This window comes from Balaenoptera borealis, assembly GCF_965194805.1.
Source record: "Balaenoptera borealis genome assembly, chromosome: 6".
Classification (NCBI taxonomy): Eukaryota; Metazoa; Chordata; class Mammalia; order Artiodactyla; family Balaenopteridae; genus Balaenoptera; species Balaenoptera borealis.
In genome coordinates this window covers 48,264,244-48,283,557 of record NC_138863.1, presented here as the reverse complement: position 1 = coordinate 48,283,557, position 19,314 = coordinate 48,264,244, and the positions used below count along the sequence as shown (strand labels likewise).

The 19,314-nt window shown below is 39.8% G+C and overlaps 1 protein-coding gene across 1 annotated transcript in view; it reads left to right on the top strand.

Annotated features, from left to right (window-relative positions):
• Positions 1 to 19,314, top strand: part of FSIP2 (fibrous sheath interacting protein 2) — a gene marked incomplete at its 5' end in the record, with an annotated part of 129,851 nt that overhangs the window by 67,280 nt on the left and 43,257 nt on the right. Inside the window, one exon of the mRNA XM_082397630.1 lies at positions 16,860 to 16,896. Coding sequence (XP_082253756.1) covers positions 16,860 to 16,896 — 37 coding nt within the window. The remainder of the gene's footprint in view (positions 1 to 16,859; positions 16,897 to 19,314) is intronic.

The window sequence follows — 19,314 nt, the reverse complement described above, 5'->3', positions numbered from 1 at the left end:
GGAACTCCAGCTCTCTCACAGACAAAGTACACATCCATCTTTAATTTGTGCTACATGCTAGGCTTTGCCTCATGAAAGCTTGGCGAAGGCAGGCATTTTTGTCTGTGTTGTTCACTGCTCTGTCTTCATCCTTAAGGACAGGGCTTGAATGCCCACTCTGGGCACTCAGTAACTGTTTGTGGAATGAGTGAATGAATGATGAAATATCCTCATAGCTGGTGAATGTCATCTTGTGTTTGATGTGCCATTTTGGCTATAGTTCACTCAGTTAAGAACTTGAAATGTGTACTGTTTATGAAGAGGGCAATCTTTTTCCCACCCCCCTAGCCCCATTACATTTCCGATACTCTGCTGCATGATCCTTCTAAACTGGATGCCAATTCTCCCATTTTCCTTTACAGAACAGACCAAACCATTAATGTTGGCAATCATGTGCTATTGAGTATGTTGTTACCAAATTTCCAAATCTTCTGATCAACCCACAGAATTTACAAATATAACAAATTCACTTTTTTTATTGGTAAAATGCTATACTTTCAAATCAATGTTTTCTATAAGAATACTGATTTTTGCTGTGTGATTCAGAAATCAGAGGACAAATGGTGATAATATATGCTAAAATTAAAATTAGTCCGCCTCCTTTTGTATACAAGAACCTTGTCACTTCCCAGTTTGCTTTGTCTCTCAGGAAGCTCAGAGCTAAGAGTTATGCGCACCTATTCTTACCCTCAATTTTCTGACACAGGGATTTCATCTCTATTTCCGTTCATTACTTTGTTCTTTTAAACATAAAAATATATATATGGTATCATGCTTTGTCAAAAGTAACCTCAAATTCTTTTTGGTATTTGAAAAATTATAGTTAATGAGAAGAAAAATATTTAACTATTCACAGGTGCTTTTCAAAGCCTGCCTTCCTTGATGCCATCAATGCCTGCCTCTCACTCACTAGATATCAATGCTTTTCATGAGCTGGATTTCTCCAGCGTCACTGGCACTGGGAAATAAGCATGTTATACTAGAACATTAGCGTGCAGTAGAAAGAGCCCTTGGTTTGGAGTCAGCAGAACTGGGTTCTTGTTACAACTCCACGTACTACTGGAGTGATCTTGGACAACTCACTTAACCTCAGTTTCTCTTCTAAACATTGAGTATAAAGTCACATGTTATACCAGCTACCTTGGGTTCTCATGATGTAAATGAGATAAGACATGTCCATGTGTTTTGTAAATATTACAGTTGTCTACACATCTGTGTCCCCACAAGTCTGTACACTCCTTAAGATCAGGGACTACATCTTGTTCATATTTGTGTCCCCAGGGCTTGGCTTGTTGACCTGAAGACACAGAGGGCACTGAATGTGGGTGATACTAATTTACTCATTGTTTTATTTCAGAAAAGTTCCACTGGAGTCTGTTCATTAATAAGCCTTCATTGGTCAGTGGATCTTAATTGAGTAACTTCTACATGCTTTCTACTACCCCTAGGTTATTTATTTATTTATTTATTTAATCTTTTTTTTTTTTTAATTGGAGCATAATTGCTTGACAGTGTGCTAGTTCCTGCTGTACAATGAAGTGAATCAGCTATATGTATGCATATATCCACTCCCTCTCGGACCTCCCTCCCACCCACCACCCCTCCCACCTATCTAGGTCATCACAGAGCACTGAGCTGAGCTCCCTGTGCTCTACAGCAGGTTCCCACTAGCTATCTATTTTACACATGGTAGTATATTTATGTCAAGCCTAATCTCCCAATTCAGCCCACCCTCCCCTTCCCCCCGTGTCCACACCTGCTTTCTCTATGTCTTCATCTCTATCCCTGCCCTGCAAATAGGTTTCATCTGTACCATTTTTCTCAATTCCACATAATGCATTAACATACAATATTTGTTTTTCTCTTTCTGACTTCACTCTGTATGACACACTCTAGGTCCATCCACATCTCTACAAATGACCCAATTTTGTTCCTTTCTATGTTTGAGTAATATTCCATTGTATATATGTACTACATTTTCTTTATCCATTCATTTGTTAGTAGACATTTAGGTTGTTTCCATGTCCTGGTTATTGTAAATCATGCTGCTATGAACACTGGGGTACATGTCTCATTTTGAATTATGGTTTTCTCAGGGTTTATGCCCAGTAGTGGGATTGCTGGGTCATATGGTAGTTCTATTTTTAGTTTTTTAAGGAACCTCTATACTGTTCTCCATAGTGGCTGTATCAGTTTACATTCCCACCAACAGTGCAAGAGGGTTCTCTTTTCTTCACACCCTCTCCAGCATTTGTTGTTTGTAGATTTTTTGATGATGTCCATTCTGGCCGGTGTGAGGTAATACCTCATTATAGTTTTGATTTGTATTTCTCTAATAATTGTGATGTTGAGCAGCTTTCTATGTGCCTCCAGGCCATCTGTATGTCTTCTTTGGAGAAATGTCTATTTAGATCTTCTGCCCATTTTTGGATTTGGTTGTTTGGGTTTTTTTGATATTGAGCTGTTTGTATATTTTGGAGATTAATCCTTTGTTAGTTGTTTCATTTGCAAATATTTTCTCCCATTCTGAGGGTTGTCTTTTTGTCTTGTTTATGGTTTCCTTTGCTGTGAAAAAGCTTTTAGGATTAATTGGTCCCATTTGTTTATTTTTGTTTTTATTTCCATTACTCTAGGAGGTGGGACAAAAAAAATCTTGCTCTGATTTATGTCAGAGTGTTTTTCCTCTGTTTTCCTCTAAGAGTTTTATAGTGTCCGGCCTTACATTAAGTTCTTTAATCCATTTTCAGTTTATTTTTGTGTATGGTGTTAGGTAGAGTTTGAATTTGATTCTTTTACATGTAGCTGTCCAGTTTTCCCAGCATCACTTATTGAAGATACTGTCTTTCTTCCATTGTATGTTCCTGCCTCCTTTGTCATAGATTAGGTGACCATAGGTGCATGGGTTTATCTCTGGACTTTCTATCCTGTTCCACTGATCTATATTTCTGTTTTTGTGCCTGTACCATACTGTCTTGATTACTGTACTTTGTAGTATAGTCTGAAATTAGGCATCCTGATTCCTCCAGCTCCGCTTTTCCTTCTCAAGGTTGCTTTGCCTATTAGGGGTCTTTTGTGTTTCCATACAAATTGTAAAAGTTTTTGTTCTAGTTCGGTGAAAGATGCCACTGGCAATTTGATAGGTCTTGCATTGACTCTGTAGATTGCCCTCGGTATGATAGTCATTTTCACAATATTGATTCTTCCAATCCAGGAACATGGTATATCTCTCCATCTGTTTGTGTCATCTTTGATTCCTTTCATCAGTGTTTTATAGTTTTCTGAATACAGGTTTTTTGCCTCCTTAGGTAGGTTTATTCCTAGTTATTCTTTTTGTTGCAATGGTAAATGGGATTGTTTCCTTAATTTCTCTTTCTGATGTTTCATTGTTAGTGTACAGGAGGTACAAGAGATTTCTGTGCATTAATTTTGTATCATGCAACTTTACCAAATTCATTGATTAGCTCTAGTAGTAGCATCTTTTCTAGTAGCATCTTTAGGATTCTCTCTATATAGTATGTCACCTGCAAAGAGTGACACTTTTACTTTGTCTTTTCCAATTTGAATTCCTATTATTTCTTTTTCTTCTCTGAGTAGCACAGGTAGGACTTCCAAAACTATGTTGAATAATAGTGGCGAGAGTGGACATCCTTGTATTGTTCCTGATCTTAGAGGAAATGCCTTCAGTTTTTCACCATTGGGAATGATGTTTTCTGTGGGTTTGTCATATATGACCTTTATTATGTTGAGGTAGTTTCCCTCTATGCCCACTTTATGGAGAGTTTTTATCATAAATGGGTGTTGAATTTTGTCAAAACATTTTTCTGCATCTATTGAGATGATCATATGGTTTTTAGTCTTCAATTTGTTAACATGGTGTATCACATTGATTGATTTGCATATATTAAAGAATCCTTGCATCCCTGGGATAAATCCAACTTGATCATGGTGTAGGATCCTTTTAATGTGCTGTTGGATTCTGTTTGCCAGTACTCTGTTGAGGATTTTTGCATTCTATGTTCATCAGTAATATTGGGCTGTAATTTTCTTTTTTTTTTTAAACATCTTTATTGAAGTATAATTGCCTTACAATGGTGTGCCGGTTTCTGCTTTATAACAAAGTGAATCAGTTATACATATACATATGTTCCCATATCTCTTCCCTCTTGCATCTCCCTCCCTCCCACCCTCCCCATCCCACCCCTCTAGGTGGTCACAAAGCATCGAGCTGATCTCCCTGTGCTATGCGGCTGCTTCCCACTAGCTGTCTATTTTACATTTGGTAGTGTATATATGTCCATGACACTCTCTCACCCTGTCACATCTCACCCCTCCCCCTCCCCATATCCTCAAGTCCATTCTCTAGTAGGTCTGTGTCTTTATTCCCGTCTTGCCACTAGGCTCTTCATGGCCTTTTTTTTCCCTTAGATTCCATATATATGTGTTAGCATACTGTATTTGTTTTTCTCTTTCTGACTTACTTCACTTTGTATGACAGACTCTAACTCCATCCACCTCATTACAAATACCTCCATTTCATTTCTTTTTATGGCTGAGTAATATTCCATTGTATATATGTGCCACATCTTCTTTATCCATTCATCTGTCGATGGACATTTAGGTTGCTTCCATGTCCTGGCTATTGTAAATAGAGCTGCAATGAACATTTTGGTACATGACTCTTTTTAACCTATGGTTTTCTCAGGGTATATGCCCAGTAGTGGGATTGCTGGGTCGTACGGTAGTTCTATTTGTAGTTTTTTCAGGAACCTCCATACTGTTCTCCATAGTGGCTGTATTAATTTACATTCCCACCAACAGTGCAAGAGTGTTCCCTTTCCTTCACACCCTCTCCAGCATTTATTGTTTCTAGATTTTTTGATGATGGCCATTCTGACTGGTGTGAGATGATATCTCATTGTAGTTTTCATTTGCATTTCTCTAATGATTAATGATGTTGAGCATTCTTTCATGTGTCTGTTGGCCATCTGTATATCTTCTTTGGAGAAATGTCTATTTAGGTCTTCTGCCCATTTTTGGATTGGGTTGTTCGTTTTTTTGTTATTGAGCTGCATGAGCTGCTTGTAAATCTTGGAGATTAATCCTTTGTCAGTTGCTTTATTTGCAAATATTTTCTCCCATTCTGAGGGTTGTCTTTTGGTCTTGTTTATGGTTTCCTTTGCTGTGCAAAAGCTTTTAAGTTTCATTAGGTCCCATTTGTTTATTTGTGTTCTTATTTCCATTTCTCTAGGAGCTGGGTCAAAAAGAATCTTGCTGTGATGTATGTCATAGAGTGTTCTGCCTATGTTTTCCTCTAAGAGTTTGATAGTGTCTGGCCTTACACTTAGGTCTTTAATCCATTTTGAGTTTATTTTTGTGCATGGTGTCAGGGAGTGTTCTAATTTCATACTTTTACATGTATCTGTCCAATTTTCCCAGCACCACTTATTGAAGAGGCTGTCTTTTCTCCACTGTTTATGCTTGCCTCCGTTATCAAAGATAAGGTGACCATATGTGCGTGGGTTTATCTCTGGGCTTTCTATCCTGTCCCATTGATCTATATTTCTGTTTTTGTGCCAGTACCAAACTGTCTTGATTACTGTAGCTTTGTAATATAGTCTGAAGTCAGGGAGCCTGATTCCCCCAGCTCCATTTTTCGTTCTCAAGATTGCTTTGGCTATTCGGGGTCTTTTGTGTTTCCATACAAATTGTGAAATTTTTTGTTCTAGTTCTGTGAAAAATGCCAGTGGTAGTTTGATAGGGATTGCATTGAATCTGTAGATTGCTTTGGGTAGTAATTTTCACAGTGTTGATTCTCCCAATCCAAGAACATGGTATATCTCTCCATTTTTTTGTATCATCTTTAATTTCTTTCATCAGTGTCTTATAATTTTCTGCATACAGGTCTTTTGTCTCCTTAGGTAGGTTTATTCCTAGATATTTTATTCTTTTTGTTGCAATGGTAAATGGGAGTGTTTTCTTAATTTCACTTTCAGATTTTTCATCATTAGTGTATAGAAATGTAAGAGATTTCTGTACATTAATTTTGTATCCTGCTACTTTACCAAGTTCATTGATTAGCTCTAGGAGTTTTCTGGTAGCATCTTTAGGATTCTCTATGTATAGTATCATGTCATCTGCAAACAGTGACAGCTTTACTTCTTCTTTTCCGATTTGGATTCCTTTTATTTCTTTTTCTTCTCTGATTGCTGTGGCTAACATTTCCAAAACTATGTTGAATAATAGTGGTGAGAGTGGGCAACCTTGTCTTGTTCCTGATCTTAGTGGAAATGGTTTCAGTTTTTCACCATTGAGGACAATGTTGGCTGTGGGTTTGTCATATATGGCCTTTATTATGTTGAGGAAAGTTCCCTTTATGCCTACTTTCTGCAGGGCTTTTATCATAAATGGGTGTTGAATTTTGTCGAAAGCTTTCTCTGCATCTATTGAGATGATCATATGGTTTTTCTCCTTCAATTTGTTAATATGGTGTATCACGTTGATTGATTTGCGTATATTGAAGAATCCTTGCATTCCTGGGATAAACCCCACTTGATCATGGTGTATGATCCTCTTAATGTGCTGTTGGATTCTGTTTGCTAGTATTTTGTTGAGGATTTTTGCATCTATGTTCATCAGTGATATTGGCCTGTAGTTTTCTTTCTTTGTGACATCTTTGTCTGGTTTTGGTATCAGAGTGATGGTGGCCTCGTAGAATGAGTTTGGGAGTGTTCCTCCCTCTGCAGTATTTTGGAAGACTTTGAGAAGGATAGGTGTTAGCTCTTCTCTAAATGTTTGATAGAATTCACCTGTGAAGCCATCTGGTCCTGGGGTTTTGTTGTTGGAAGGTTTTTAATCACAGTTTCAATTTCAGTGCTTGTGATTGGTCTGTTCATATTTTCTATTTGTTCCTGGTTCAGTCTCGGTAGGTTGTGCATTTCTAAGAATCTGTCCATTTCTTCCAGGTTGTCCATTTTATTGGCATAGAGTTGCTTGTAGTAATTTCTCATGATCTTTTGTATTTCTGCAGTGTCAGTGGTTACTTCTCCTTTTTCATTTCTAATTCTATTGATTTGAGTCTTCTCCCTTTTTCTCTTGATGAGTCTGGCTAATGGTTTATCAATTTTGTTTATCTTCTCGAAGAACCAGCTTTTAGTTTCATTGATTTTTGCTATTGTTTCCTTCATTTCTTTTTCATTTATTTCTGATCTGATCTTTATGATTTCTTTCCTTCTGCTAGCTTTGGGGATGTTTTGTTCTTCTTTCTCTAATTGCTTCAGGTGCAAGGTTAGGTTGTTTATTCGAGATGTTTCCTGTTTCTTGAGGTAGGCTTGTATTGCTATAAACTTCCCTCTTAGCACTGCTTTTGCTGCATCCCATAGGTTTTGGGTCGTTGTGTCTCCATTGTCATTTGTTTCTAGGTATTTTTTGATTTCCCCTTTGATTTCTTCAGTGATCACTTCGTTATTAAGTAGTGTATTGTGTAGCCTCCATGTGTTTGTATTTTTTACAGATCTTTTCCTGTAATTGATATCTAATCTCATAGCGTTGTGGTCGGAAAAGATACTTGATACGATTTCAATTTTCTTAAATTTACCAAGGCTTGAGTTGTGACCCAAGATATGATCTATCCTGGAGAATGTTCCATGAGCACTTGAGAAAAATGTGTATTCTGTTGTTTTTGGGTGGATTCTCCTATAAATATCAATTAAGTCCATCTTGTTTGATGTATCATTTAAAGCTTGTGTTTCCTTATTTATTTTCATTTTGGATGATGTGTCCATTGGTGAAAGTGGGGTGTTAAAGTCCCCTACTATGATTGTGTTGCTGTCGATTTCCCCTTTTATGGCTGTTAGTATTTGCCTTTTGTATTGAGGTGCTCCTATGTTGGGTGCATAAATATTTACAATTGTTATACCTTCCTCTTGGATCGATCCCTTGATCATTATAGAGTGTCCTTCTTTGTCTCTTGTAATAGTCTTTATTTTAAAGTCTATTTTGTCTGATATGAGAATTGCTACTCCAGCTTTCTTTTGATTTCCATTTGCATGGAATATCTTTTTCCATCCCCTCACTTTCAGTCTGTATGTGTCTCTAGGTCTGAAATGGGTCTCTTGTAGACAGCATATATATGGGTCTTGTTTTTATATCCATTCAGCCAGTCTGTGTCTTTTGGTGGGAGCATTTAATCCATTTACATTTAAGGTAATTATCAATATGTATGTTCCTATTCCCATTTTCTTAAATGTTTTGGGTTTGTTATTGTAGGTGTTTTCCTTCTCTTGTGTTTCTTGCCTAGAGAAGTTCCTTTAGCATTTGTTGTAAAGCTGGTTTAGTGGTGCTGAACTCTCTCAGCTTTTGCTTGTCTGTAAAGGTTTTAATTTCTCCATCACATCTGAATGAGATCCTTCCTGGGTAGAGTAATCTTGCTTGTAGGTTTTTCTCCTTCATCACTTTAAGTATATCCTGCCACTCCCTTCTGGCTTGCAGAGTTTCTGCTGAAAGATCAGCTGTTAACCTTATGGGGATTCCCTTATGTGTTATTTGTTGTTTTTCCCTTGCTGCTTTTAATATGTTTTCTTTATATTTAATTTTTGACAGTTTGATTAATATGTGTCTTGGTGTGTTTCTCCTTGGGTTTATCCTGTATGGGACTCTCTGTGCTTCCAGGACTTGATTAACTATTTCCTTTCCCATATTAGGGAAGTTTTCAACTATAATCTCTTCAAATATTTTCTCAGTCCCTTTCTTTTTCTCTTCTTCTTCTGGGACCCCTATAATTCGAATGTTGGTGCGTTTAATGTTGTCCCAGAGGTCTCTGAGACTGTCCTCAGTTCTTTTCATTCTTTTTTCTTTATCCAGCTCTGCAGTAGTTATTTCCACCATTTTATCTTCCAGGTCACTTATCCGTTCTTCTGCCTCAGTTATTCTGCTATTGATCCCATCTAGAGTATTTTTAATTTCATTTATTGTGTTTTTCATCGTTGCTTGGTTCCTCTTTAGTTCTTCTACGTCCTTGTTAAATGTTTCTTGCATTTTGTCTATTCTATTTCCAAGATTTTGGATCATCTTTACTATCATTATTCTGAATTCTTTTTCAGGTAGACTACCTATTTCCTCTTCATTTGTTAGGTCTGGTGTGTTTTGACCCTGCTCCTTCATCTGCTGTGTGTTTTTCTGTCATCTCATTTTGCTTATCTTACTGTGTTTGGGGTCTCATTTTCACAGGCTGCAGGTTCGTAGTTCCCGTTGTTTTTGGTATGTGTCCCCAGTGGCTAAGGTTGGTTCAGTAGGTTGTGTAGGCTTCCTGGTGGAGGGAACTAGTGCCTGTGTTCTTGTGGATGAGGCTGGATCTTGTCTTTCTGGTGGGCATGTCCATGTCTGGTGGTGTATTTTGGGGTGTCTGTGGCCTTATTATGATTTTAGGCGCCTCTCTGCTAATGGATGGGGCTGTGTTCCTGTCTTGCTAGTTGTTTGGCAAAGGGTGTCCAGCACTGTAGCTTGCTGGTCATTGAGTGAAGCTGGGTCTTGATATTGAGATGGAGATCTCTGAGAGCTTTTGCCATTTGGTATTACCTGGAGCTGGGAGGTCTCTTGTGGACCAGTGTCCTGAAGTTGGCTCTCCCACCTCAGAGGCACGGCCCTGATGCCTGGCTGGAGCACCAAGAGCCTTTCATCCACACGGCTCAGAGTAAAAGGGAGAAAAAATTGAAAGAAAAAAAGAAAGAGAATATAGTGAAGTAAAATAAAGCTATTTTAAAGCAAAGCTATACAGACAAATTCTCACCCATAAGCATATACATATACACTCACAAAAAAAGGAAAAGGGGAAAAATTAATATATCCTGCTCCCAAAGTCCACCTCCTGAATTTGGGATGATTCGTTGTCTATTCAGGTATTCAACAGATGCAGGCACATCAAGTTGTTTGTGGAGTTTTAATCCGCTGCTTCTGAGGCTGCTGGGAGAGATTTCCCTTTCTCTTCTTTGTTTGCACAGCTCCCGGGGTTCAGCTTTGGATTTGGATCCGCCTCTGCGTGTAGGTCACCTGAGGGCGTCTGTTCCCCGCCCAGACAGGATGGGGTTAAAGGAGCAGCTGCTTCGGGGGCTCTGGCTCACTGAGGCCGGGGGGAGGGAGGGGTACGGAGGAGGCGGGGCGAGCCTGCGACGGCAGAGGCGTCGTGACGTTGCAGCAGCCTGAGGCGCGCCGTGAGTTCTCCCGGGGAAGTTGTCCCCGGATCACGGGACCCTGGCAGTGGCAGGCTGCACCGGCTCCCGGGAGGGGCGGTGTGGAGAGTGACCTGTGCTCGCACACAGGCTTTTTGGTGGCGGCTGCAGCAGCCTTAGAGTCTCACGCCCGTCTCTGGGGTCCGCGCTGACAGCCGCGGCTCGCGCCTGTCTCTGGAGCTCGTTTATACGGCGCTTTGAATCCCCTCTCCTCGCGCACCAGGAAACAAAGAGGGAAGAAAAAGTCTCTTGCCTCTTCGGCAGCTGCAGACTTTTTCCGGACTCCCTCCTGGCTAGCTGTGGTGCGCTAACCCCTCAGGCTGTGTTCACGCTGCCAGCCCCAGTCCTCTCCCTGCGATCCGACCAAAGCCTGAGCCTCAGCTCCCAGCCCCCACCCGCCCTGGCGGGGGAGCAGACAAGCCTCTCGGGCTGGTGAGTGCTGCTCGGCGCCGAGCCTCTGTGCGGGAGTCTCTCCACTTTGCCCTCCGCACCCCTGTGGCTGTGTTCTCCTCCGTGGCTCCGAAGCTTACCCCCTCTGCTACCCGCAGTCTCCGCCCGTGAAGGGGCTTCCTAGTGTGTGGAAACCTTTCCTCCTTCACGGCTTCCTCCCACTGGTGCAGGTCCCGTCCCTATTCTTTTGTCTCTGTTATTTCTTTTTTCTTTTGCCCTACCCAAGTACGTGGGGATTTTCTTGCCTTTTGGGAGGTCTGACGTTTTCTGCCAGCGTTCAGTAGGTGTTCTGTGGGAGCAGTTCCACGTGTAGATGTATTTCTAATGTATCTGTGGGAAGGAAGGTGATCTCCGTGTCTTACTCTTCCGCCATCTTCTCTCTAATTTTTTTTGTGATATCTTTGTCTGGTTTTGGGTGACAGTGGCCTCACAGAATGAGTTTGGGAGTGTTCCTCCCTCTGCAATTTTTTGGAAGAGTTTGAGAAGGATTGGTGTTAGCTCTACTCTAAATGTTTGATAGAATTGGCCTGTGAAGCCATCTGGTCCGGGATTTTGTTTGTTGGAAGATTTTTAATCACAGTTTCAATTTCATTACTTGTGATTGGTCTGTTTATATTTTCTAATTCTTCCTGGTTCAGTCTTGGAAAGTTGTACCTTTCCAAGAATTTGTCCATTTCTTCCAGGTTGTCCATTTTATTGGCATATAGTTGCCTGTAGCAGTCTCTTATGATCCTTTGTATTTCTGCAGTGGAAGTTGTAATTTCTCCTTTTTCATTCCTAATTTTATTGATTTGAGTCCTCCCTTTTTTTCTTGATGAGTCTGGCTATAGGTTTATCGATTTTGTTTATCTTCTCAAAGAACCAACTTCTAGTTTTATTGATGTTTGCTATTGTTATCTTAATTTCTATTTCATTTATTTCTGCTCTGATTTTTATGATTTCTTTCCTTTTACTGACTTTCAGTTGTCTTTGTTCTTCATTCTCTAGTTGCTTTAGGTGTAAGGTTAGATTGCTTATTTGAGATTGTTCTTGTTTCTCAAGGTGAGATTGAATTGCTGTAAACTTCCTTCTTAGAACTGCTTTTGCTGCATCCCATAGGTTTTGGGTTGTTGTGTTTTCATTGTCATTTGTTTCTATGTATTTTTTATTTCCTCTTTGATTTCTTCAGTGATCTCTTGGTTGTTTAGCAGTGTATTATTTAGCCCCATGTGTTTGTGTTTTTTTACAGTGTTTTTCCTGTAGTTGATTTCTAATCTCATAGTATTGTGTTCAGAAAAAACACTTGATACAATTTCAATTTTCTTAAATTTTCCAAAGCTTCATTTGTGACCCAAGATGTGATCTCTCCTGGAGAATGTTCCATGTGCACTTGAGAAGAAAGTGTATTCTGTCCCTTTTGGGTGGAATGTCCTATAAATATCAAGTCTATCCGGTCTGTTGTGTCATTTAAAGCTTGTGTTTCCTTATTTTCTGTCTGGCTGATCTGCCCATTGGTTTCAGTGGGAAACCAAAGTCCCCCACTATTATTGTGTTACTGTCAGTTTCCCCTGTTACAGCTCTTAGCATTTGCCTTGTGTATTGAGGTGCTCCTATGTTGGGTGCATAAATATTTGATTGTTACATCTTCTTCTTGGATTGAACCCTTGATCATTATGTAGTGTCCTTCCTTATCTCTTGTAACAGTCTTTATTTTAAAGTCTATTTTTTCTGATATGAGTATTGCTCCTCCAGCTTTCTTTGATTTCCAATTGCATGGAATGTCTTTTTCCATCCCCTCACTTTCAGTCTGTATGTGTCCCTAGGTCTGAAGTGGGTCTCTTACAGACAGCATAGATATGGGTCTTGTTTTTTTATCCTTTCAGCCAGGCTATGTCTTTTGGTTGGAGCATTTAATCCATTACATTCAAGGTAATTATCAATACGTATGTTCCTATTACCATTTTCTTAATTGCTTTGGGTTTGTTTCTGTAGGTCTTTTTCTTCTCTTGTGTTTCCCGCCTAGAGGAGTTCCTTTAGCATTTGTTGTAAAGCTAGTTTCGTGGTGCTGAATTTTCTTGTCTTTTGCTTCTCTGTCGAATCTGAATGAGATCCTTGTTGCGTAGAGTAATCTTGGTTGTAGGTTTTTCCCTTTCATCACTTTAAGTATTTCCTGCTACTCCCTTCTGGCTGGCAGAGTTTCTGCTGAAAAATCAGCTGATAACTTTATGGGGATACCCTTGTATGTTATTTGTTGCTTTTCCCTTGCTGCTTTTAATGTTTTTTTCTTTGAATTTAATTTTTGTTAGTTTGATTAATATGTGTCTTGGTGTGTATCTCCTTGTGTTTATTCTGTATGGGACTCTCTGTGCTTCCTGGACTTGGGTGCCTATTTCCCGTGTTAGGGAAGTTTTCGACTATAATCTCTTCAAATATTTTCTCAGACCCTTTCTCTTTCTCTTCTTCTTCTTGGAACCCCTATAATTCAAATGTTGGTGCATTTAATGTTGTCCTAGAGGTTTCTGAGACTGTCCTCATTTCTTCTCATTCTTTTTTCTTTATTCTGCTCCTCAGCAGTGATTTCCACCATTCTATCTTCTAGCTCACTTATTTGTTCTTCTGCTTCAGTTATTCTCTTATTGATTCCTTCTAGTGTACTTTTCACTTCAGTTATTATGTTGTTCATCACTGTTTGTTTGTTCTTTAGTTCTTCTACGTCCTTGTTAAACATTTCTTGTATTTTCTCGATCCGTACCTCCATGCTATTTCTGAGATTTTGGATCATCTTTACTGTCATTACTCTGAAATATTTTTCAGGTAGCTTGCCTATTTCCTCTTTATTTATTTGGTCTTGTAGTTTTTTACCTTGCTCCTTCATCAGTAACATATTTTTTTGTCATCTCATTTTTTTTGATGGGTGGGGCTATGTTCTTCTCTTACTGGTTGTTTGGCCTGAGGCATCCAGCACTGGAGTTTGCAGGCAGTTGGGTAGAGCTGGGTCTTGGTGCCAAGATGAGGACCTCCCGGAGAGCTCACAGCAATTAATATTCCTTGGGGTCTGAGGTTCTCTGTTAGTCCAGTGGCTTGGACTCAGTGCTCCCACCACAGGAGCTAAGGTCTGACCCCTGGCCTGGGAAACCAAGATCCTGCAAGCTGCATGGCACAGCCAAAAAAAAAAAAAAAAAAAAAAATTGGCAACAAACAAAAAGGAGAACAACAAAGAATAAAAAATAAAATTAGAATTAAAAAATACATTAGAAAAAATAAAAATATAACTGAAACAACAACAAGGCAAAACCAAACCACAACAGCAACCAAAAATAAAAAAGGGCCAGAAAAGACCTCGGTGGGGGGTCGGGGATTAGGCAAGGGGGACAGGGCATAGGCTCAGGACTGGCATGCCAGAAAAGGCCTTGGGGGATTGGGGGACAGGGCCTAGGCTCAGCGCAGCCAGGGGGCGAAGGTTTAGGCTTGGGACCCCAGGGCCCTGAGCCAATGGGGAAAATGCTGGCCGTGTTCCCTTCTGATCCCCCAAAAGTCTCTCCCCATCCCTGCTGATCCCCTCTCCATGTGTGGGCCCCTCTGAGCATGGGAACTGCCCCCATACCCCAGCCTCTCAGGGGCACGAGTCCTGTCTTACCTCTACTTGCTATTTTCTTAATTTTGGGGGGTTTGTTTATGTAGGTTTTTTTTCTTCCCTTCCTCTTCTCTTCTCTTGTGATTTGATGACTATCTTTAGTGTTGGATTCCTTTTTCTTTTGTGTGTATCTATTGTAGATACAGTTACCATGAGGTTTTGATAAAGAAGTCTATATATATGCAAGGTTGTTTTAAGTTGCTGGTCTCAATTTCAAATGCATTTCCAATATATCATGCATTTATACTCTCTTCTTCTCACAACTGATGGTTTTGATATCATATTTGTGTGTGGATGATTTCCTACCTTTATTGTATGTTTGCCTTTACTGGTGAGCTTTTCCATTTGTACTTTTCTTGTTTTTAGTTGTAGCCTTTTCTTTTCCTCCTAGAGAAGCTCCTTTAGCATTTGTCATAAAGCTGGTTTGGTGGTGCTGAATTCTCTTAACTTTTGCTTGTCTGTAAAGCTTTTGATTCCTCTGTCAAATCTGAATGAAAGCCTTGCTGGTTTGAGTATTCTTGGTTGTACATTTTTCCCTTTCTTCACTTTACATATATCATACCACTCCCTTCTGGCCTGACTTTCTGTGTTTGTAGTCTCCATTCTGCATGCTGCAGGATTGTAGTTCTTGCTTCTGGTGTCTGCCCCCTGGTGGGTGAGGTCGGTTCAGGGGCTCATGCAGGCTTCTTGGCGGGAGGGACTGGTACCTGCCCACTTTGGGTGGAACTGGGTCATGTCCCTCTGGTGGACAGCCTGTGTCAAGGGGCTCAGGAGGACTTTAGCCAGCCTGTCTGTTGGTGGGTGGGGCTGTGTTCCCATCCTGTTGGTTTTCTGGCCTGAGGCATCCCAGCACTTGAACCTGCAGGCTAATGGGTGGGGCCAGGTCTCAGTGCCAAAATGGTGACCTTTGGGAGAGCTCATGCTGAGGAATTTTCCCAGGGGCCTCTGCCACCAGTGTTCTTGCCCCCGAAGTGGGCCACAGCTGACCCCCAAGAGACACTCCAAGAGCCGCAGGTAGGCCTGGCCCAGATTCCTACAGAGTCACTGCTTTGCCCTGGGTCCCTGTGCACATGAAACCTTGTGTGCACCCTCCAAGAGTGGAGTCTCTGTTTCCCCCAGTCCTATAGAGCTCCTGCACTCAAGCCCCACTGGCCTTCAAACCAAATGCTCTGGGGGCTCCTCCTCCTGATGCCAAACCCCCAGGCTGGGGAACCTGATGTGTGACTCAGAACTCTCAGTCCTGTGGGAGAACCTCTGTGATATAATTAGTTTCCAGTTTGTGGGTTGCCAACCTGGTGGGTATGGGATTTGATTATATTATGAAAGCATCCCTTCTACCATCTTTTTGTGGCTTCTTCTTTGTCTTTGGATGTAGAATATCTTTTTTGATAGGTTCCAGTCTTTTCTGTCGATGGTTGTTCAGCCATTAGTTGTGTTTTTGGTGTTTTCATGAGAGAAGGTGAGCTCAAATCCTTCTACTCGGCCATCTTGCCACCCTTCTGAAGGAACCCATTTAAATGTATACATGTTCTTCTGAGATCTTGGGAGAACACAGTTGTTGAGTAAGCTATCACTGTCCGAGTTTGTTTCCTCTGCCTGTGGTCTTCTTCACAGGTCAGTGATGCTCACTGCTATTGGAGCAGGATCCCAGCTCTCATCACTGCACAACACGAACTCAGTGTCTAATTTTATAATGTAAAGTAAAGTACAGGCCTAGAAAAAGTAAACAAGGTATATCAATTTTCTCTTAAGAAAGCAGGAAGAAGATAAGCAAAGGGCCTATGTTGAAATTTATGAAAATAAATATCTGAAATATACAAAAATAAATCAGAACTAAAGTCTCAGATCTTGTTTTATTAACTGTGTGTTATTCTATATTTTTCATTGAGTTCTTTAATTTTTACAATTCAGAAAACCATGTTATTTCATTAGTATCATGATAAAAAATCTAATTAGAACACATGATAGAATATTGTCATACATAGAAAAGGGCTACTTCTAAATTGGTATTTAATATGGCTCGAAATTTATGATTTTAACCCATAGTTATTAGTCACCTTAATTTCTTACTACTGTTTGATGAGAGTGTGGGTAGGACTATGGGATTTGAAAGGGTAAGTTAAGGATTATCCGGAAGCTCTGGTCAGATTGTCTTGCCACCTCATGCTGCCTTTTAGCAAACAGAAAGAACTATCTCACTGTCTCCCTCCAAGTCTGTGTCCTTCCCCAGAGAACCTCAAAGCAGGAATGGTTAACATGGGTCAGAATTGGAATTTTCAAATAGACATATTTTTTATGCAGCAGCCACAATTCTACTCCTCTGAGTAATGAATCATGTGGGCCAAAATCAAAGAAGGAAGAGAAATAGATGGTGGGGGTGGACAATGAAAAAGTTTATTCTTTTGAATTTCTTTTAAAAATCTCTTAGATACAAAGAGAAGAGACTGATTCACTGATTAGAAGTTTTGGAAAAAGCTACATAAATTCTTGACCTTAAGTAATAACTAAATCATCAACCTTTCTTGACTTTACAGACAACAGAATCTCCTACAAAACTGCTTGCAAGAAAAAGTATGTATCATAAAACTCATTGATAAAGCAGCATATTAACTATACTCTTGTATGTGTCATAATAGGAAAAAAACTATGAATCAAACAATGAGTAATCATTTATTGATATTAGTGCCCCTCTTTGCCCTTTTTTTCTTCTTTAATAAGTTTACTTTAAGTTAATTCTTAGATTTTACAGTAGTCTAAAGTTCTCATCAAAATATAATTTTGGCTCTTCAGGAAGATGTCTCATGGGGATGAGCAGGAAGTCAGGGAAGGGTCATTAAGGGACCTAGCCATCAAATAATCATAAACCCAGTCTGTCATGGGAAGCCATTAACAGAATCACTTCACAGACTTGGCTGATGAGTTGGGATGCCTGGGTTTGTCTCTAGCCAGTTTTGTGGGAAGCACCCCAGTCACATAAAAAGGACCTGGTCACCTATGAGCTGAGACTTGGATAAGAGGGTATTTTTATAAGGCCTAATTCTGGATCCAGTCAGACCAGTTAGGAAAGAGAGAGAGGTTTGAAAACAGCATATATTCTGACATACTTTTTCACATGAACTCAATTCATAGAACATGTAGCAAAATGAAAACTTTTGATTCAAGAGAATATTTCTCAGTTTAATATTATAATGGAAAGCAACTGCAAACTAGGTTCTATTTATCGTATTTTACTACATAGAAAATTTTAGGAATATCTTTCATATATCAAGGTTGGAAACTTTTTCTCATACCTAGCCTAAGAGTAATAATGTAGGTCTACTGTTTATTATCTCTGGTACTAAGAAAAATAATATATATTAAATGTCTTAGTTTATATGTCATAGTAGATTAGAACAGTTGCTTTGTTCTTAAAATATTTGATTTTGGATGTGATTATATAAGTATTATATGACATATGCTATCACCCAAAATATGTTTTTCAGACCACTAGCCATTGTCTGTATAATAAATGCAAAAATGTATTAGGAGATTCAGGGATTAGAGCAGAATAAAATGGCTTTCCTTGGGGTGCCCCTAAACAGTCTTTAATGTGTCAGGAGAGAGTATGCTACATAGGTGTTAACTTATCTTTCAATGTTGGCCTGAAATGGGAATAATTCTAACTAACTTAAGGCAATATTTTGGGTGTGAACAGCCCCATTACAGGAATCCTATTGTTTATCCTCCTGTCTACATGACAGCCTTCCAGGCTTTGCTGCCAATTACTTGTGTTTATTGCTTTTTATGTTTTAAGAGTAATAACAATTTAAAACATACTATTAGTTTATTATAGGCAAGAGGATGTTTTGCGAGTCCAAAATATATCTTCAGGGGTTTCCCTGGTGGCGCAGTGGTTGAGAATCTGCCTGCCAATGCAGGAGACGCGGGTTTGAGCCCTGGCCCGGGAAGATCCCCCATGCCATGGAGCAACTAAACTACTAAGCCTGCGCTCTAGAGCCTGTGAGCCACAACTACTGAGCCCACGCACCACAACTACTGAAGCCTGTGCACCTAGAGCCCATGCTCTGCAACAAGAGAAGCCACCGCAGTGAGAAGCCTGCACACTCCAATGAAGAGTAGCCCCTACTTGCTGCAGCTAGAGAAAGCCCGCACACAGCAATGAAGACCCAATGCAGCCAAAAATAAATAAATAAAATAAATAAATTAAAAAATATTTTTTTCAGTACATAATTTGAGGTATACAGAAACAGATAGATAGATTTTGTTTCTACTGTTGGTCCAGTTTAAATGTAGGACAGCACCACTGACCACTAAGGAAACTCATACAAATCTGGTCCCTGAGTTCTTATTTGCAGCTCAAAATGAGGGATTCTCCAACACCTATTCTTGCTCAGCCCTCCTGACTCTTTGAGACTCAGTTCTAGATTGCCCTTGTTTTCAATCTAAATTCATTTGTTCCCTCAGTGCATCACCTTTTCTCAGCCTTCTTAAGACAGTGTCCACTGATACATTTTTGTTGGATACAAAGCCATTCAATCTCTGTAAAGCATGAACTTTTTTGTTGCCTATCAAATGATTCTTAGCAATTAGCTGTAGTCATTTCCATATATACACATCACAGGCTTACCCCTGCAGCAGGGAAGGGGAGGAGAGATGGCTTCTTTTCCATCCTTACATCTTAGCTAGACAGATGCCTCTGAAGGCACCCAAATGTTTTGACTGCATCTGTTTGAGAAATGCTTTGTTAGAAATAATCTGGTTCATTTTAAAGTAATTTTGCTGGGTTGTAGACACCATGTTTCTTCTTGCCAAAATACTTGCCTGTAATGTGCCTGGATAGCAAGTTAGTGATTTTTTTTTTTTTTTAAACCAGAAATTCATTTATCCTAGCAATAAATGTTGGGGGGGAGAAAAAACTTCTGAGGGAAGGGGAGTCAAATGGAAACTTATACAAGAAGTATTTTACTGTAGCACAGAATAAACCAACTT